Source organism: Maniola hyperantus, chromosome 7 (genome assembly GCF_902806685.2).
Source record: "Maniola hyperantus chromosome 7, iAphHyp1.2, whole genome shotgun sequence".
Lineage (NCBI taxonomy): Eukaryota > Metazoa > Arthropoda > Insecta > Lepidoptera > Nymphalidae > Maniola > Maniola hyperantus.
Window position 1 is genome coordinate 14,109,321 of NC_048542.1, and position 22,026 is coordinate 14,131,346.

Below are 22,026 nucleotides of genomic sequence, written 5' to 3' on the forward strand. Positions count from 1 at the left end.
AATAATATACATGTACTTACCATATCTGAGCAAAATAAATAAATGATTATGATTATGATTACTAAGAGCGATGAGCTAAATTAGAATAATCACTAGCTGAGTTCACGCGACTTCGTCCGCGGATGTCATTCTTAGCGGATGTCTACGCCAAAATAATTTTCGTACTGAGGATTCCGTACTACAGACGTATTCTTTCGACATTTTGCATGATAAATTAAAAACTGATACGTATAAAAATAAATAAAAATCTTTTTTTAGAATGTACAGTTCAAGCCCTTTCATATAATATCACACTTGATTAAAAATTTAATTCATGAACACATATTAATTATTTTTTGTAATTGGTTGGTTAAATCACGGTTTTCTATTTTCCCCCTTATGTGTGCTATAAGACCTACCTACCTGCCAAACATGATTCTAGGTCAACGGGAAGTACCCTCTAGGTTTCTTGACAGACACGACAGACAGACAGATAGACAGACAACAAAGTGATCTTGTTTTTGCCTTTTGGGGTACGGAGACCCAAAAAAAACTCTAAAGAAATGCATTTATAGGCACTGCCCAGTCGTACTTTAACCGTCAAAATCTAGTGCTTTGTTTGTATTTCCAAGATTACGTGCACTGAGTAGAGAAGATCACGTTCATCTCTAAAGAAAATGGGAACTCCCGTTTTTACTAGCTCAGGGATGAACCTGCATATTTTGTTATCGATAGGTATCTTATCACTAACCATATTATGAATGCGAAAATGTGTTTTTTTTTGTTTATTGGTTTGTCCTTCAATCACGGACTGCAACGGAGTATACATCGATGGGAGCAACGAAAGTGATTTTTTTGCATAGATATATAGATATATACATGGGCTACTTTTTATCCCGGAAAATCAAAAAGTTCAATTTTAAAAACCTATAAGTATATAAAATTTATTTAAAACCTATATAACCCATAATAAATAGCTTTCCAAATTGATTACTATTGTTATTTAAAAGCATTTTTACCTATATTATCTTATACTTTTATACTTTCATATTATATTATACATAATATAATCTTCTTTTTGTACCTATTCTACTCCCTTACAACCTTTCGCACTACCAAGGGTCACTGGTAGAGATCTCTCACAGAGATAAGTGCTTCCTTGTCTACTTTTGTTCCCTTTTCTCTTTACTGTAATTGTTTTTGGTACAAATAAAAAATAAATATGTAAATATCAGTACCCTTATTATAAATGCGAAAGTGTGGTTGTTTGTTGGTTTGTTGATTTATTGGTTTGTTGGTTTGTTAGTTTGTTAGTTTGTTGGTTTGTCCTTCAATCACGTCGCAACGGTGCAACGTATTGACGTGATTTTTTGCATGCCTATAGATAAAGACATGGAGAGTGACATAGGCTACTTTTTATCCCGGAAAATCAAAGATTTTTAACAAACCTAATTCCATGCGGACGAAGTAATAATATATAAACGACCAAAATACTAACTGTTAAGACCGAGAGAATGCTAGGCCTAGCCCCTAGAAGATATAATTTTTTCGAATTTTACTATGATTGGGATCACATAGAAGACAGTTCACAGATATTAATGTGTTCATGTAACGCTACCGTCACCGCCACGCCGCGCCGCGCTGTACCTGTCCAGGGCTTTAAACTCTTGACTGAATGGCTCTTGTAACTTTCGGCTATCCTAGTTACACGTGTAAGTATATGCAACTCCTACACCTATACCTACTACCTGGTGCCTGCATTATGCAATATGCATACCTTTTTCCATAGAACAATGCCATGGAATCTTCATGAAAGACTGTAAATAGCCATAATGTGTGTTTGTTCATTTTAAGGTGACACTGAAAACTGCGTCATGCGATATGTCCTGATCGTGATGGATAATAAGATAGAGTCCTTTTGTTTGCACGGGTAGACGGCTTTATGCAACACATCGTAAATCTATAATATAAAAATGAATCACTAAATGTGTTGCTCATCGCAAATCTCGAGAACAGCTGAACCGATTTCGCTAATTTTTTTAATAATATTCCTTGAAGTACGAGGATGGTTCTTACGGAGACAAAAATTTAAAAAATTTGAATCGACTGTTAGGCGGAACGAAGTTCGCCAGGGCAGCTAGTAGAAAATATAGAAAGATATTGTATAAAAATAAAAGTTTTGTGAAAGTTAAAGTGCTTTAGAGTTTTCAAGTGTTTTTTATTTTATTTATAGACTAGCGCTTGGCTGCAATTAGACCCGGTGGCAAGTGATGATGCAGCCTTAGATGGAGCGCGCTTACCTAGAAGATGCCTATTCACTCTTGACTTTAAGGTACCCATATTATAAATGGTTATAATATAACACTAGTTTGGAATTCTCTTTCTACTGAGTCGGCGGTTGTTCTTTTGAAATATTTACTTCGGACTTAGATGTACTAATACAGACTAAGAAAATTCAGAAACAATGCAGGAAGCGAAGCATCTAAACGGACTTTTGAAATAGGGCCCTATGCCGCAAAGAAACTAATCGAACGAAAGAACGCTAGAACGCACCTCATTGTCTGAGCAGCACGTATGCTCATACTTATGAATTAGCAAAATATAGTACAGCTTCGCTTCTGGAGGATATTGTGTGGTGGTCCCCACATAGAGGCATTAAAGGACGCTACTCGAACGCATACGAAGGGATCCACAGGGATTAAGGGTAATTTAAAACAAACAAAATAGCGTCACAGGGTTTTCAATCTCTTGCCATTCATCTTGAGTCGCGCTAATGAAGTTTTCTCTACGGTGCACTATAATGTTTACACAAATTCAAAGATACAACGCAATGTTTCGACTTTGGAACAATTTGTTCTTTGGACATAACAACAGTCTGCAGGATGATCTTCTTATTGTTATGATTGAGTGCGCATCACCTGCTCTCGAACAGTTGCAATTTCAGAACAGCTTACAACAACTCTAGCACAATTTTTGTCGCGTTTTTAACTAGCGTTATATAAGGCGTCAAAATATGCAGTTTAAAATTTCTTATGACATGATTTAAAGTAGATGATTTTTTATGAAATTCACTTTTTAGTACACATCCCCTCGAATAGCCTTGAAATTTTAATATACGCATAATTTTATTTATCTTAATATTTGACTCATACAAAAATATTAGTAGCTGTTTATAATGAGAATAGTGTTATCATGTGAGATAACAGTCATTGACCTTTATATACTTAATCTATTGACCTCAGTTTATATTACTACTAACTTGGATGTTGTTAATGCATCACTTACCTACTGAGTCAATAAAATCAGTTTTACTTTAAACTTGAACTATACGTGTGACATATGTAAACCTCTTTCAGAGTTTAGAAAAAAGAGAACAATGTCATTGTCTTAAAATAACAAATAAATTATTTTATAGTGGCGACTAGATGGAAAATTAAGTGAAGATGGTTTCTCCCAGGAAATTAGGGAAATTCGATGTCGTGAGTGGGAACAGGCATCATACTGCGAGCGGATGGAAATGTATTTCATAGTGGGCGATGTGAAAGAGGTTTACATATGTCACACCTCCCTTCTTAAACAATAACTTCCCTTACTATCTTAACTATATAAATCGTCGATGCCAAAACGTCTAATACGATTATATACTATGGGATGTTACTTATTCCAGAACAGATAATGCAAAAAATATATTCTACAACGAATGATCAGATTTCAGTCGTGAAATATTCCATTTTTCTTCAGAATTTTATGGTTTAAAAAAATTCAAGTTTAGTGTTTCAATTTGAAAATCCTCGATGAAAATGGTTTTAAACTTGCCGTACAAATACTTTCACTTTTAAATAATTATTATCCCTAAAATATTAATAACGGCTAATATTATTTCACTGTTGCATAATACCATCATTTAATATATAACACAACACAAATTTAATTAGAGCATCAGTGTTAAACTGTGAAACGAACGAACGCTGCCAAAATGCGAGACTTTACGATTTTCTCCTTTTTGTGTGTACTTGCCTTAGTTTCCTGCCAAAGCCATGATTTGGTTATAGGGCAAGCAACGTATGGTGACGTTATTATCTACAAATCCAACGAATGCAAATATGGATTTCCCTTAATAGTGAGGAGCAGTATAATAGAGTACCCAGAAGAAGGGCAACATAACTTCGCCTATATAAAAGCGATTTATGTAAAGGACAACTACGTGGATGGATACGGAGGTTACCCTACCATAACCGCTGGCGGTGTGGGACAACGATTCGTGAAGCTGAAGTTAAAGAGTCAAAGGCATTACGGCTTCAACTTCACAATCACGATATATGGAAGATACTAATCAGTTATGTTTTTCCAATAGTTAAGATGTTTTTTTTTTGGTGTCTCTTGCCAAAACATTTATTTATTTTAAAATTAATTTGTTGTAAATATTTTATAACTTTATTTAATAAATAGTGAATTTGCCAAAGATTACATTTGTCTAATTTTCAAGGGTAGCTATTTAAGATGATGAGGATAAATAGAATGTGAAAAATTATGCATCTTATTTTCCCTACATAATTATGTAATATACATCGATGTAAGAATGATTGAGGCTAATTCTATTCTATTGTGCATAATCGCTAAATTAAACTAAAACAAAATGATGGCCGTGATTTCGCCCGCGTGGATTTAGGTTTTTAAAAATCCCGTGGCACTCTGATTTTTCGGGATTAAAAGTAGCCTATGCCATTTTACAGGTCTTTCACTATATCCATGCAAAAAATCACGTCGATCCGTTGCTCTGTCGCTACGTGATTGAAGGACAAACCAATAAACCGACACATTTACATAATAATATGAGTAGAAATGACAGGTCTAAGTCTATTGCTATCTCTTTCATAATGCTTCCTGATGAAAAGGATGGCACTAGATTTTAAATGTGTCAGTTAAGTATTTATGTACAAAAGAATTAGCCACATTTTATAATTAAAGCATTGTCGGCAAAGGCTCCCAATGTTTAACACTAATATATTATTTCTAAATAAAACCAACGTTTAAAAATAAATATCATTAAAATTTTGCTTCACTGTTGCATAATACCATCATCATATAATATATAACTCAATACAAATTTCATTCAGCGCGTCAGTGTTAAACTTGTGAAACGAACGAATGCAGCCAAGATGCGTGCCCTAACGACATTCTCCTTTTCGTGTGTACTTGCCTTTGCTTCTTGCCAAAGTCATGATTTGGTTTTAGGCCAATCAACATACGGTGATGTAGTTGTATACAAAGTCAACGAATACAAATATGGATTTCCCATGATGGTGAGGACCAGCATTATTGAGTACCCAGAACCAGGGCAGCATAACTTCGCCTATATCAAAGCGATTTATATAAAGGACAACTACATGGATGGAACAGGAGGTTACCCTAGCATATCCGCTGGCGGTGTTGGACAACGATTCGTGAAGATCAAGCTAAAGAGTCAAAGGCATCACGGCTTCAACTTCACAATCACGATATATGGAAGATACTAAACAATTGTTCCTGGTAGTTACTTAAAATGTCTTTAGTACAAGAGTCTAAAACATTGTTTTAAATTATTTAAATTACTGTGATTATAAAAGTATTATTAAAAAGTAATTTCGCCCTATTTCTTTTGTCTTATATGTGTATAGGTATAGATTATTTAATATACAATATCTTGTCATAATAAAAGCGTTGGCTTTGACCACCAATATAATAATAATATAGTGTCTAAAATATCTAAATTTTTAGGAATAATATTCCTAAAAGTTGTGAGATGCCATTAATTAATATTGTTTAAATATTTCTTCAGTATTGCATAGCAAATTCATTATTAATATATTATTATTTATTATAAGTATAGATAATACAATACATTAGAGTTTCAGTGTCAAACTGTAAACGAATGAACGCAGTCAAAATGCGATCGATGTTCTCCTTTTTGTGTGTACTTGCCTTTGCTTCTTGCCAAAGTCATGATTTGAATATAGGACAATCGACTTACGGTGACGTAGTTCTCTATGAAGTCAACGAATACAAATAATATAGATTTCCCTTAATGGTGAGGATCAGTGTTATTGACTTTCCTGAACCTGTGGGGTGATTCGCTAACGTAGTGTCTAACACAGAATGATAGCCACCGAGCTCATTTGACATTGGTTGGTCCTTCATTGCTGCTTCTCTGAATGATAATAAAATAATTTTTCGTAGAAAATCTTCAATGGATTAATAATAAATGTCAAATGAGCTTGATGGCTATCATTCAGCGTTAGACATTGAATTAGCGAATCAGTAGGCTGGACAGCAGAACTTTGCTGATATCAGAGAGATCCATATAAAACTACGTAGATGGAACAGGGGGTTACCCTACCATAATCGCTGGCGGTGTGGGACATCGGTTTGTGAAGATCAAACTCAAGGGTCAAGGGGATCACGGCTTCAACTTCACCATCACGATATATGGAAGATTCTAGACAGTTTCTGGTAGTTACCTAAAATGTCATGGCTCTCTTGCTTTCGCAACATTAAATATTTTAATGTAGGTCAGAGACAATAAATTCAGGTCAGAGATAAATCATGGTTAGGTACATTCTTTAAGTCAAACAAATTAAAAATTGAAGTAGGTATGTTCATTTAAATGTTTGCTTAATTAAAAAAATATTAATAAAATATTGTTTCATTCCTGCTTAGCACCATCACTATTAATATAACACAATACAAATTTCATTAGAGCGTCAGTGTTAAACTGTGAAACGAACGAACGCAGCCAAAATGCGTGCCTTAACAATATTCTCCTTTTTGTGTGTACTTGCCTTTGCTTCTTGCCAAAGTCACGATTTGAATATAGGACAATCGACTTATGGTGACGTAGTTCTTTATAAAGTCAACGAATATAAATATGGATTTCCCTTAGTGGTCAGAACCAGTATTATTGAGTTTCCTCAACCAGGACAGCAGAACTTTGCGTATATACAAGCGATTTATATAAAGGACAACTACGTGGATGGTACAGGAGGTTACCCTTCCATAATCGCTGGCGGTGTTGGACAACGATTCGCGAAGATCCAGCTAAAGAGTCAAAGGCATCACGGCTTCAACTTCACCATCACGATATATGGAAGATACTAAACAGTTATTACCTACCTCAAATGTCATTTGGCAAATGGAACTTAAATTAATTTTAATTAATTGAAAGAATAGATGTAATTAAATTATCACCTTATTATAATTTTATCAAAAAGTAGGTAAAGTGGTTTCGCCAAAGATTTCTGTTGTATTATTTTCAATGATCAATGATCAATGTAAACAGTCTTTGAATGGTTTAGGACTTAGGTACGTGTTATTCAATAAGTTTTTTAAATAAAGCAATATTTTTATGAACATAATATATCTACTAGAATATGTCGCAAATCTGGTAAAGTACCTACTAATAACAATCTACGTTTATTTATTTTCCTATTAACCTAGAAACCATATCAAGAAACAACATTCCTTATTACTTAAACTAATTGGTTTGCAATGAATCATATTATTTCTTAAGAAAATGGATAGTAAAATGTTATTTCTTACTAGCTGATGCCCGCGACTTCTCTTTGATTTTGCGAGATGAAAAGTAGCACTTTGTCACTCTCCAAGTCTTTAACTAAACCTATGCAAAAATTAAGTCGATCCGTTGCTCCGTTATGACGCGTGATTGAAGGACAAACGAACAAACAAACACACTTTCGCATTTATTGCTATTTGCCATTTTAAGACTCTTAACTCAACCCATCACCGACAAATTACTTAGCACGGGTCCCTTCTCAGAATGAGAAGGGTACCTAGCCATAGTCCACCACGCTGGCCTAGTGCGGATTGGCAGACTTCACACACCTTAGACAACATTACGAAGAACTTCCAAAGAACATGCAGGTTTCACGATGTTTTCCTTCACTGATATTCAATTGCTAACGCACATACCTATAGTACGCGACAGGTCGAGATGGCAATCGGGGTGGGGATTCCCCGCACACCAGCACAGTCCTCGCGCTAACCCGCTGCGGGATAGCGCGGATGACGTGCGGCTGTGCGGGGCGTCGCCCCGCCTCATACCCCGATTGCCATATCGACCTGTCGCGAACTATACATAACTCCGAAAAGTTAAAGGTGCGTGTTCGGAATCGTACCCTAGACCCCCAGAATAGGAGGCTGACGTCATAACCACTAAGCTATCACCCCTTTCCATCGCAGTAATAACATGTTATATAGAATTCGATTTTTCCCTTATTTACTAAGCAAGTTATCACGTTAATTAAACAAAATAGTTACTAAGAAAACAGACATATTGTTATCGTATTGATAAGAATAATAAGTATATTACGCATCTAAAAATTGTGAAATAACAAAATAATAAGTCAAAATAATAAGACAGACAGATTTTAGATTTAGCCCTAGATTTTAGTTAGTACTAAATAACCATTTCAATAACATAAGCTGTGGTAGACTAGTGGTCAAGACATCCGCGTACGGAGGTCGGGGGTTCAATCCCGGGCACGTACCTCTAACTTTTCGGAGTTATGTGATATCCCGTCTTTATCTAACGGTGAAGGAAAACATTGTGAGGAAACCTGCACAACTAAGAGTTCTCTAAAATGTTCTGAAAGGTGTGTAAAGTCTGCCTATCCGCATTTGGCCAGCAGTGTGGTGGACTGTGGCCACTAGCCAAACCCCTTCTCATTCTGAGAGGAGACACGCGCGTGCTCAGTTGTGAGACGGATTTCTGAAAATTCTATCCCTAAAAGGGTAAAACAGGGGTTTGAAATTTGTGTGGGCCACGCGAACGAAGTCGCGGGAATAGTTAGGTATCTCCTCGGTGGGTATAAAGGTCTAAAGTATAAATACCAAAGGTACGGAAACCCCTAATTTACCCCCGTAACCCCATCAAATACTAAGGGTAATTTATAGATTTTTCAAACTAGCATATTTTTGTTCCAGCAACATGGGCCTCCTGGAATTCAAAGAATGGATAAACCAGACCGAAGTCTTCTCAGACAAGTCACGCATGTGTTCCAAGCTTCACGGCCTAACTCCTGGCCAGCGCAGGGTCTGCCGGCGCCATAAGGACCACATGCCAGCAGTCGGAGAAGGGGTCCGCCAAGGAATCAGGGAGTGCCAGCATCAGTTTGAGCACCGACGGTGGAACTGCACCATTACTGTTTTTGGACCTTTGACATTGATTGGTAGGTTTTTCTTTAGGACCTTTGACATTGATTGGTAGGTTTTGCTTTTGGACGTTTGACATTGATTGGTAGGTTTTTCTTTTGGACCTTTGACATTGATTGGTAGGTTTTTCTTTTGGACCTTTGACATTGATTGGTAGGTTTTTCTTTTGGACCTGTGACATTGATTGGTAGGTTTTTCTTTTGGACCTTAGACTTAGGTTTTTGTCATGCTGGCAAAGCAAATACATTCTAAGTACATACATTGCTTGCTTAGCAATAAATAAGTACGGATGTAAACATTATAAATGACGTCGCAAGCAGATTCCTAGGGTGCTGTAGCCTGTAATATACGGTGGACCATTAAAACTTTGACACATTAAAAATAAAACAACTTATTTTTTAATTACCCGCTTATCACCGTTTGAAAAAACAGTATTTTTTTAACAAACGATTTCATAATGAGCTGCATAAAAAATATGTTACGTTATAAACAAAACTCTTGTTCGTGGGAAGTCCCCAATAAATAAAAGAACAGTTTTCAAAATAAAAAGCAGCAGCCAACAGCTATAAATCAGCTCGTGTCGACTGCTCGCGACGTTGGTTAGCGAAGATTTAGAGCTCTCTCAACTCGACGCGGGATTTGAAATTTCTAGTTGTGAAAAGTTCGTTTTTGTTATAAAAACTTGTAAAAACTTTGTGAAATATCCCGAATGTTTTTGTTAACCTCAGCTCAGACTAGACTTTTTAAAGTAATAAATGATGATGTATATACAACTGCTCCATATGACTTCTGCAGTCCTGGTACCTTTAAGGCAAGAGTAAGAATAGACGTCACACTGAAAAGTTGGGTTCGTTCAATGTGGGGGTGGAGAAGGCAGAAATAGGTTTTGTATCAGTTTGCCGGTCGACTCTTCTCAACAGAATCTGTGTTCCGACTTCCGAATGATAAAGTCACAACGTATCATCTCTGTCCAATCTGATTGGTCTGCTAAACACATCTCCGCTCCGCTTCAATGACAGGCAGTGTAAAATTGTTACATAACTAGATATTCTACAGACTATTTCGCATTTTATGGCTAGCATGTTCTGAAATTTATACCTCAAACGTGTTGCGAAGCTGAAGTGGCAATGGGCAGGGCACATAGGTAGTTCGAAAAATCGATAGACGTTTGTGGTGCCGAGGTAAATCTATAATATAAAAATGAATCACTAACTGTGTTGCTCATCACAAATCTCGAGAACAGCTGAACCGATTTCGCTAATTCTTTTTTTATAATATTCCTTGAAGTACGAGGATGGTTCTTACGGAGAGAAAAATTTAAAAATGTTTAATCGACTGTTAGGCGGAACGAAGTTCGCCAGGGCAGCTAGTGCTTGTAAATAATAAATAAAAATATTTTTTATTTATTAAACTTTTAAAAGTATTTTTGAATCGTCAGATGCATCTACCAATGGTTCGGAATGCCTTTCCTACCGAGAAGATCGAGCTGCAGGTCAAATCCACGCTCTTTTATCATTTAGACAATCTTCGATTGTGTAATATGCTTTTTAAACTTCTGTAAAGGCAAGTCAAAAATAGTTTGCGGAATTTTGTTATAAAAGGTGCTGGCCCCTCCCCACTAGGTATAGACAGACGACATCAAACGAGTCACAGGGAGCCGCTGGATTCAGGCGGCGCAAGATGCGGCCAGGCGCGGCGTGTGGAAATCCCTAAGAGATCCAGCGGTGGACATCTATCGGTTGACGACGATGACGATGATGATAATGTTCTGAAACAGATAATACGGATTCCTATGAATACGACCATGAATTTGGTTTCCACAGTCAAAAAGATTTAATTAGGTCGAGATTTATACAACGGTTGTTTATGAACTTTATTAAGATGGAAGTTTCAATAAATTACGTAAAGCGAAGGCTAAAGGAGCCTTTGTTATAATAAAAACATCGTAAAAACAGTTTATTGTAGAAACGATCCTATTCCCTTGCCAATAGTTTATTTCCTTTCACGAAGATTAGCTTTTGTTTATGTAGTAAGTACCTAGATTACAATAACCTAAGGCCATTTACGGACTGCTCGAGCGGTTAGCCAGTGATCAATTTACTTAAGTTACTTAAGTATGCATAAAAATAAATAAAAATCAGTTTTGGAGTAACAGGTAAAGCCCTTTTATAATATGATATTTTATAATCTTACTTTATAAAGTTGAAAATACTGATTTTGTTCATGAACAAATTGACGGTTTTCAGATTTTTCTCCTCATGTCTGTTACAAACCTACCTTCCTGCCAAATTTCATGATCTAGGTCAACGGGAAGTACCTTATAGGTTTCTTGACAGACAGACAGACAGACCTTTTTTTCTTTTGAGGTACGGAACCCTGAAAAGGTTAATGCTTGTTGCAGCGTCAAGAGAAACCGCCTTCACCCACGCCATAACAGCTGCAGGGGTGTCGCTATCCATATCCCGCGCTTGTCGAGACGGCAGACTCTCGTCCTGCGGATGCAGTCGAGCGTCACGGCCGAGGCATTTGCACAACGACTGGGTTTGGGGCGGCTGCGGCGACAACCTCGAGTATGGATACAAGTGAGTTTTTATTAATTAAAAAAAATGTTTCAAACCTTGACTACAGCATATAGAATAACGGCCGTTACGCACTCATCAGATCCGAGACAGTGAAAATACGTTCCTTTTTGTTTTGTATGGTAGCTAATGACATACCTAGTAGATAATCGCTGGTATTCTCACGGATGTCGGATAGAACTCGGATGACGGAAGTGCAGTGCGTAATCGCCGTAACAGTCTATGTGCGCTCAAAACATCAAAACATGAACATTAAACCTACACTACACTAACTATAAAGATATCCACAGTCCTCATGCTATCCTTGTGGCTTCAACTATTTTACAACTACGACTATAACTAGAGTAGTTTGCATGCCCTAGTAATAATTAAATACCCATTAACAACAATAGTTAAAGTTAAATCATCAAAATCATCCTCTATAATAATTATGTTTCCCTGTCCTCCTTTGTAGATTTAATTAAAACGCCTATTCCTGGTACTTTTTACTGTTTAATATAAATAAATACTACAAATTTATGTCACTCTGGTACTTTTTTAATCTAAATAGTAAAAAAAATCTATTAATGCTCCTAAAAAAGCAGTCGAAGAAACTTGTAAAGTGTAAACGATAAAAAAGCTTGGATTTGACGAGCTCCAGCCATGCACGGGGCTGCAATTGCTTGTACAGTACAGTATGGTATAATAACATTGTAAATTGAAAACTTAAAATGAGCAACCGCTGAGTTTCTTGCTGGTTTTTCTCGGTGGGAACGGCATTCCGAACCAGTGGTAAATTAAACTATCTGACGATTCAAAAGCACTTGTAAAAGTTTACTTGAATAAAAATCTTTTCTAATCTATTCTAAAAATATCGAAAAAATTGCAAAAAAACGGGTCCCTAGTTTTTGATTTTTTTTTTTAAAAGAGCTCGAGCCTCCGGGCCCTCTGCCCCAAAAGGAATCTGCCCTCTATATATCTGCCCTCGCCTGCGGCTCGGGCACGCTCGGGTAGATAAACGTCTCGGATAAAATGACTTACTTGTTTTATGCCATTGGTATGTACTGGAACCTCCGCTGTCGAAAAATCAATAAAGGTCAATTTTCTACAGGTTTCTAAATTTCCACCTGTCTTACTTTGTACCTGTTTACTAGGAAGTCAACAAAATATAGAAGGTAAATCCGACCTATGAGTCAAGTCACGTGCCACAAACAAACCAAGACTAGAATATTGCACACCGTGTTTGCGTTGTGTTTATGAAATTTTCATTATGCTAGAAAGGAAAAGATATCTTCTCTCTCTATTTAAATGCCTACTTTTCAGTGTGTGGGTAATTTTCCACAGCCACAAACAAAAATAACTTATTCATGGGCTCACCTGATTTTGCAGCTGTGTGTATATGAAATTATTCCATTACTTATTTCACGTGGCAAGGTAAGGTGGAAAACGTTTCCTACAATTCCTTGTTCCCTAGTACTCTCAGGTGAGACGCAAGACAGGTAAAAATTTACCTTCTCGAATTTGAAAAGGTGGGCTCCATTAATTTTTAACTAACAATTCATACGATTTAGGTACAGTAGCTTGTAGCATTTAAATTAAAATTAGATTGACGTGTTCATAATTAACATTAAAGAATCCTTGTCCTATGTCCTAGCTAATTTTTAACTAAGTCCATGTTTTAGGTAAAAATTTTCAGGAATAAGTTATAATAAATACCTGGGGGAAATAATTTCCTACTACTCAGGGGCTGTTGTCAGATTTCCTTCACAGTTTTGTCAAAGCATGGTTTAAGACAGGTCGGATACTAGGACTTCACAAGACAAAGGAAAGTCATTTTCCAAGGGTTGGGGTTGCACCTAGATACGGAAAAACGACATTGAAACGCGGTCATTACTTTCGAATTTGTTATTGTAGTTGTTTATTTTTTATGAATATGATGACCAGACACCAGTGTTTTGATTGGTACTCGGTGGTTTTTTACGAAATAAGGCTACGTTTTAAAGCTTTCCATAGCAATAATAACTTATTTCAAAAAGCAAACCGTAAAAACTGATATTTAATCGTTTTATACCAAGCAATTTCAATATACCTTATGCCAGATCGCGAAAAAAATTTGATGGTGAAAATTTTAAAAGCCTCACGTCAAATTGTCGAACACAAGTGCCAAGAATAAATTTCAAATGTTATGGAACGCAAAAGCGGTGAAAGGAAAAGGAAAACAAACAATTTTGATATTATAACCAACTTACCTTAATTAATTTGGCCCTTTTCAGCAGAAAAACATGAAATTTTCTGCATATTTCGTATCGAAAATACCAGGGAAACAAAATATGCGAGTAGTCAGACTTCTGGCTCGTTTTCCACAAGGCGACGCGACCCCTAAACCATCCCATTTTACCCCTGAAGTCGATCTCGATAAGGTGTTTTTGTTGAGCGTTAAAGGAATATGAACCTTGAGCCGAAGTTGAAAAGACGGTTTTGCCTTCATGATACAACCTGTTATGGGTATTTTCAATTTGTTAACGAAAGTACTGGCAACGTCACACTATTGAGGTTGTATTTACGGTTTACCGGAAGCGGGAAAACAAGAGAAATTTCGTTTAGAAACCTTTCCCGCTTAACGATTTGAAAATTATTTTATTAATAAAGAAATACCTGATAAACTTAAAAAAATACCTTTGGAATGATTGAACTGCGCTGGTCGAACTTTGGTCAAACTTTAGTGGTTGCAAAATTTCAAAAAGGCACTCTTACAAAATTAAAATATTGATTCACGTTTCACGTCAACAATGCGGACTTTTTCCATAAACGCTTTTTTAACTTTCCCTATCCAGCTCTTTAAAAAAGCTCTTCCGATATTTTGGCTCTTTGAATTTTCTTTATGAGGAATACAGGATTGCGAGAAGTTATAAAATGTGAATAGCAATGCCAAGAATGCCAAGTTGCAGGGTGAGGGGAAAAGTTGGGTAAAGGAAAAATGCGCCCTTCTTCTTAAAGGAGATTTTCCCGCATTCGAGTATTTTTCTTACTAGGTAGGCAACGGGTGGTAAGAGGTTCAAAGGAATTTCACTCCTTGCTATTTTCTTGAGGCCATTGAGGCATAACAGAACTAAACTTTTCTACATACACATTCCAGCTGTTTAATGAATCTTAAATATCTTCTAAATGTATAAAAGGAAAAGGTGACTGACTGACTGACTAATCTATCAACGCACAGCTCAAACTACTGGACGGCCCCCCAATTGTGTAAGAATAACCATTTGATGGCTATCGCAATCGTCAAGAGTTCTGCCCTTTGATTGGCTGTGAAAAAATGTAAACAGCGAATCAACCAATCAAATGGCAGAATTTCTTGACGATTGCGATAGCCATGAAATGGTTATTCTTACACAATTGGGGGGCGTATCGGGCTGAAATTTGGCATGCAGATAGCTATTAAGACGTAGGCATCCGCTAAGAAAGGATTTTTCAAAATTCAAACCATAAGAGGGTAAAATAGGGGTTTGAAATTTGTGTAGTCCACGCGGACTAAGTCGCGGTACGTAGTACTATTATAAATATTCTGTGGTCGCGGGAATAAGCTAGTATTTTAAATATATAAAAGGAAATGGTGACTGACTGACTGACTGACTGACTGATCTATCAACGCACAGCTCAAACTACTGGACGTATCGGGCTGAAATTTGGCATGATAGCTGTTATGAGTATGACGTAGGCATCCGCTAAGAAAGGATTTTTGAAAATTCAACCCATAAGGGGGTGAAATAGGGGTTTGAAATTTGTGTAGTCCTTGCGGACAAAGTCGCGAACATAAGCTGGTTTAAAATATAAATAAATAATAAAAGGTTGTTATCCCCTAAAATATTATTTATGCCTTCTTTTATTTTTATCTTTTTTGGTTCCATCTCAAATACTGACTAAGCACAATAGATGAAAAATCATACCTAATTAAAATCATTTAAGTACCTACTCGGAAAATATGTAGCTCTTATTTTCAATTAATCTCTACATGCTAGTTACTGAAAACTGAAAGAGGGAACTGGATAATCTAAACCCGGATAAACCGGGTAGAAACGCTTAAGCAGGTTTAAATCCACGATCATATACCAAGGTAGCATAGGCTACTGAGGTTTATAATCCGGATTCCGGAATGGGATCGCGCAGGGGGAGAACTCAAGTGAATGTTTCCTTTACGCGAGGGTGTGTTTCAAAGAGTGTAGAATGCTAAAAATGGTATTTTAAAAGTATCTATGTATAAGCTTATTGCCATGCTTATATTATCACTCGCTATATAATATTTAGTTTTACTAAAATTTACAGGTTATACCAGACTGGGCTAATAAGATAATAATGGCAATTATTGGATAAAATTATCGAATTACTAAACAGAATCATTATACCTAGCTATGCTGGTTGAAATATTAACAATGCCTTTGTAGCCTTTATGAATCTTTTATAATTTTATCAAATTCATTATTTAATTATTGAATATAATTCAACGCTATGTATATCGCATAAAGCTAAAATTTCTAAGGCATACCAACAGTGCTACGACTCGATATTTTCGTAGCTACGTGGGTCGTAGCAGTGGGCGTGGCTTAGCGCGAAAATGCGAACTTTTGCCATCTCCTTTTAGCATGAAAGCTTTCATGGTACCAGGAGTAAAAGTTGGGGAAACTTTGTTGAGCTTCCGAAGTCCGATAAAGTACGATACCCTTTTAATACTTACTTTGCGTTGATAAAACTTTGTATTAAATGTTACAATATTGGCTAAACTTATTGCTAGAGACGACCATGATGATCTTTATGGTACAGTGATGAGCGCTGTTTTATACGTGGGCAGTCCCGGGTTCGATTTCCGACAGGGAATTTTTTAACGAAACTGGTTATTTATCGATCTTTTAGTAATTGGAAGTGAGGCGCGATGGCGAAAGTGTCCATGTACGAACGCGCGTTGGTTCGTCAATCAACGTTTTTCTATAGGAAAGAATAGTACAACGATATATCTAGGCACCGAACATATGGAATGCCCTTCCGGCGTCCGTGTTTCTTGCCACGCATAATTTAAAATAACTTTAAGGCAAGAGTGAATAGTCTTTTTCTGGGCAAGCGCGCTCTATCCTAGACTTCATTTTTGGTGTTTTTGTTAGACATTTTGTCGCTAAGCGCACGCCTATCTCGCAATAAAAAAATCCCCATCACTGTCGACCAGAGGTATTTTTACGTGACACCAACTATTGTTTTCTTCAGATTCACCGAAGGCTTCGTGGACATAAGGGAACGGGAACGCAAGGTGAAACGAGGCAGTCGCGAGCAGGGCCGCCAGCTGATGAACAGACACAACAACGAGGCCGGCAGGAGGGTAGGTCGATATTGACGTTACTCTGATTAAAAGATGACCACGTGGACATGGGAACGGGAACGCAAAGTAAAGCGAGGCAGTCGCGAGCAAGGCTGCCAGTTGATGAACAAACACAACAAAAAGGTCGGCAGGAGGGTAGGTTGATATTAACGTTACTCTGATTCACGGGCAGCTTCGTGGACATACGGGAACGGGAACGCAAAGTGAAGCGAGGCAGTCGCGAGCAGGGCCGCCAGCTGGTGAACAGACCCAACAACGAGGCCGGCAGGAGGGTAGGTCGATATTAATGTTACTCTGATTCACGGGCGGCCACGTGGACCATAGGGAACGGGAATGCAAAGTGACGCGTGGATTTAGATTTTTAAAATTTTCGTGGGAAATCTTTGATTTTCCGGGATCAAAAGTGACCTACGTTACTCTCCATGTCTTTTTTTATTTTATTTTATTTGTCAAAGAACCGCCCACAGAATTACATACACACTTAAAATTACATAAAATGTTTTTGAGTTTTATAGGTCTCGTGTAACTCAATTTACGGACATGTCTATGCATAAAATCACGTCAATCCATTCCATCGTTGCGACGTGATTGAAGAACAAACCAATAAAGTAATACTGCGAGATCCTAACCAGCTGTACAGCTTTCTATCGTTTGTTGTACCAGGCAGTCATAAGGAAGTCGCGGGTGACTTGCAAGTGCCACGGCGTGTCGGGCTCCTGCAGCCTCATCACCTGCTGGCAACAGCTAGCCACATTCAGAGAAATTGGTAAGCAAACCAAAGTTATTTTAGCAAAGTTGAAATTTTGAGAATTAGTAGTCTACTAGGTGTACGAGTACGGATACTTGCTAACATAAAAACGGGGTCTTTTCACACTTAGCAGGTACTAAATAAAATTCAATTCAATTTTTTTGTGCTGAAGTTGGAAATGCAATATCTAAATATATAAAAGTAAAAGGTGACTGACTGACTGATCTATCAACGCACATCTCAAACTACAGGACGGATCGGGCTCAAATTTGGCATGCAGATAGCTGTTATGACGTAGGCATCCGCTAAGAAAGGATTTTTGAAAATTCAACCCCTAAGAGGGTAAAATAAGGCATTTGAAATTTGTGTGGTCCACGCGGACGAAGTCGCGAGCATAAGCTAGTTTATCCATAATTTCAATATCAAAGAATAATAAAATCTAAATACGAGTATATAATAGGAAAAGGTCTGACTGACTGATCTATGAACGCACACATCAAGCTACAGAACGGAATACGGATCTGCCTGAAATTCGGCATGCAGATAGCTAATTGTAGACATCCGCTAAGAAAGGATTTTTGAAAATCCAACCCCTAAAGAGGTAAAATAGGGGGGTTGAAATTTGTGTAGTCACCAAAGTAAGTTTTGGCTCTCCTGTAAAGTTGTCATATTTTTGGATAGTGACAGTATTTTTAACTTATACGTACAGTACGCGGCAGAAAGTAATGTACATCGGCCTTTAGAATGACATTTCGGTTTTGTAGAGCGTTGTCTCTGTCACTCATACCTATATGACCTTTTGTAGGTCTCAACGAAAGGGAGAACGCTCTACAAATCTGCTATCTCCTTCTAAACGTCGATGTACATTACTTTCGGCTGCGTACTGTAGTTAAAATGTTCGAACTACCAGGCCACTATAGCTATACTCTGTAGAAAGCAGACTTAAATCACCAAATAAAGAAGCCTGGAATAAATCGTCTCTAACACATCGCATTCCACAAATCACTCTATTAAGCGCCCATTCGCCACAGAGACCAAAAACTAACATTCCGTAACCGGGTATTTATGGGTCCCCATTGTACTTTACATCTGATACTGTAAAGCTAATGAGTTCGATTAATCCTCCTGTCGCTTCGTGCTGTCCTGGTACACGGTAAATTAATTTCTTGGACTGTGTGCTCCCTCCATCATCCATGGTGTGTTGATGGCGCACCCATTAAATTTTATGACGTTAGGATTTTTAAATGTCCCTATTCAGGCACAGCTAGGACTCTCACATCACAATCACATTACAAACAACGTATACCTAAGTTAGTTTGTAATATTAACGAATCAAACTCAATGTGCAAGTGTACTTAATTTTGTACACTCGTTCTAGAAACTAATTTGAATGTCTCTACAAAATTTCATTAAATTTGATTGGCTAGTGTTCAAATAAGAGCCAAACGAGTGACGGTTGTTTAGAGCTGAGCGCACTACTAGAGAGAGAGAGAGACAGCGCGTGCCAGACCTTAGTTATTTTGTAAAAGCTGAAAATTTCTCTGCGTATTGTCCCCAACACAGGCAGGAACGATCAGCAATTATGAAGCTTGGATCTTGGTGGTTTTGTGTCAAAGTAATAAATGGGGGAAAAAAATCTTACGTCAAAGTGTATTTATTTATATTTTATTCATCAGCTCCATTGTTCGCTACTTTAATTTTTACTATTTTTATAACTAGGTACTTATACTTAAATAATAATTTTCGCTGCTGTCGCATAATAAAATATCGTGGTCGTCCGCCATGTCTGACAGCTGTTGACGTGCGAATGAGCCACAGAACACTATATTACCACGGTAATGTTATATAATAATATTACCGTCACGTGCTATTACTGAGCTATCACTTATATCAGCTATGCTTAATCAAGCCGACGCGCGACGCCGCGAACCTCGCGTGTGCTTGACGTCAAGCAGCTTGACCGTGTCGGAAGCTCTTAACTGAGGTCTGTATTAAGAATACTCAATTCTATAGATCGATCACGATCAGAAATGGTGGGAAATGGTTATTTTAATGTTATCTGTCAACTTTTTACGGATAAAATATGAAAGTGGTTTAAATGGTCCCACAGGCCATAGAAGCGTAAAATAATATAATATTAATGAGAAAATATACCACGAAGCTTTTATAATATTATATTAATTAATAGTAGGTAGGTAAAATAGGTAATTAAGTTTCTACACCTACCTGATAATGATAACTTTCCGAGTTGAGTCCAAGATGGTTCCAAGCTATAATTAAGTAAAATTTATTATAATACGTTTTAATGTAGGTGTCGTTCTTAATCCAAGCTATGATCAGATGTAATTTATTAATGTTTTCGTCGAAACGCTATAATTAAATATTATATTAAAATTTTATTAACTTTGTAATTTTAATGGACGTTATGAAACGTTCTAAATTTAAAATCAAACCCAGAGACAACAGATCGTTTACGAATAAAATGAAGATTAAGCTTGGTGCACATTTTTTATAATCACGATGAATCTATACTAAGTAATCACTAAGTAGTATTATAAAGAAAATCTGGAACTTCTGAAGCGATTTTGAAAATTCTTTCCCCAATAGAAACCTTCATTGTTCAGCTGAGTAACAGAGGCTATATTTTACTTTAAGGACCCGTGTGAAGCCGGGGCGGGTTGCTAGTTTTTGATATTCGTTATGTGACGCAGAATATTATAATGCTACTTATTTTTCATTTTAATTAAATTACTACTGATTAAGTACCTAATGATATCATAGTAGGTAATATCGTATACAGTGGAACCGCGGTAATCCGACCCCTGTCTCATCCAACATGGTCTATTATTTATTATTGAATATTTTTTTACAATTTTCGCTAATATGCATGATTGAATAAGTAGTACGCACTACCACTATTGTGCTCGACGCGTAGGGTATTGCTTTGATTCTGATTGTTTAGTTTGAATTTGAAGTTTGAATACATAATGATGTATGATTTTTGTACTTCAGAGTACATATATATACTTAACATATAAAATCTTATTGGATCTATAATTTGTCGGATTACAAGGTACTCTTTTTGAAAAAAATCCGGACTATAGGAGGTCTTAGGCAGTACTCTATAATCCGACAAATTCGATAGTCCGACACTGCCCTGAAAAATGGTTGTCGGATTACCGGGGGTTCACTGTATTCGTATAGGGTATAGTTAGGTAGTTCAATGTGTACTAATATTAGTACTATCGTTGCTTAGTCACTTTTCATTTTATTTTATCAGGAGATTATCTGCGTGACAAATATGAAGGCGCTACGGAAGTCAAGGTGTCCCGCCGAGGGAAACTGAGGCTTAGTAATCCGAACTACAGTCTGCCGACTGCGCAGGATCTCGTCTATTTGGAAGAGTCGCCCAATTACTGTATTCGGAATGTCTCTTTGGTATGTTGAAAAGTAGGTAGTGGATTTGACCTGCAGCTCGTTCCAGCATCGCACAAGACTGCAAATACTATTTTATACATGGCATAATTTTGTACCTATATCAAATATTTGAAAAGAGCAACCGCCGAGTTTCTTGCTGGTTCTTCTCGGCAGGAAAGGCATTCCGAACCAGTGGTAGATGCATCCGACTATTCGTAAGCACTTGTAAAAGTTTATACGAATAAAAAAGATTTTCATTTTCATTTTCATTTTCATTTTCAGTCTAAATTGATCCAGATGTCATATTTTACATGTTGGTTTGATCCGATTTACTTTAGAATGAATGCACACACGGTCCTCCGCCTTCCTTTTTAGGGTTCCGTATTAAACAAGGAACCCCTATAGTTTCGCCATGTCCGTCCATCTGTCCATCCGTCCTCGGACTCAGTCTTCTCAGAGACTATTAGTGCTAGAAATCTGTAATTTGGCATGGGTATAAATATTAATCACGCCGACATAGTTGTGAAATAAAATTGTGATAAATATTTTTTTTAGAGTAGCTCCCCTACATGTAAAGTAGGGATGAATTTTTGTCAAGCGTCGTTGTCGTGTGTCCCCCCCCCCCCCCCTTTATCAACCAAATATAGGAACGTGAAAAAATTCACAGCAGTAGTATTACTTATAATCAATTTTAAAGGAAAACTATCATGGCTAAGTCGTGACTACGGAACCCTACCATGCGCGTGGCCCGCCAC

The 22,026-nt window shown here is 37.1% G+C and overlaps 1 protein-coding gene across 2 annotated transcripts in view; it reads left to right on the forward strand.

Annotated features, from left to right (window-relative positions):
* LOC117983874 (protein Wnt-5b-like) overlaps positions 1-22,026 on the forward strand; it is a 48,357-nt gene that overhangs the window by 26,006 nt on the left and 325 nt on the right. The window contains exons 1-6 of one of the 2 annotated variants that reach the window (XM_034970504.2): positions 7,122-7,317; positions 8,959-9,203; positions 11,588-11,768; positions 16,995-17,106; positions 17,770-17,872; positions 21,135-21,292. In XM_034970504.2, the coding sequence (XP_034826395.2) occupies positions 7,271-7,317; positions 8,959-9,203; positions 11,588-11,768; positions 16,995-17,106; positions 17,770-17,872; positions 21,135-21,292 (846 nt within the window). In that variant the 5' untranslated portion in view covers positions 7,122-7,270. Of the gene's footprint in view, positions 1-7,121; positions 7,318-8,958; positions 9,204-11,587; positions 11,769-16,994; positions 17,107-17,769; positions 17,873-21,134; positions 21,293-22,026 lie in introns of those variants that run through there. The other variant, XM_069500002.1, reaches the window with a different exon arrangement.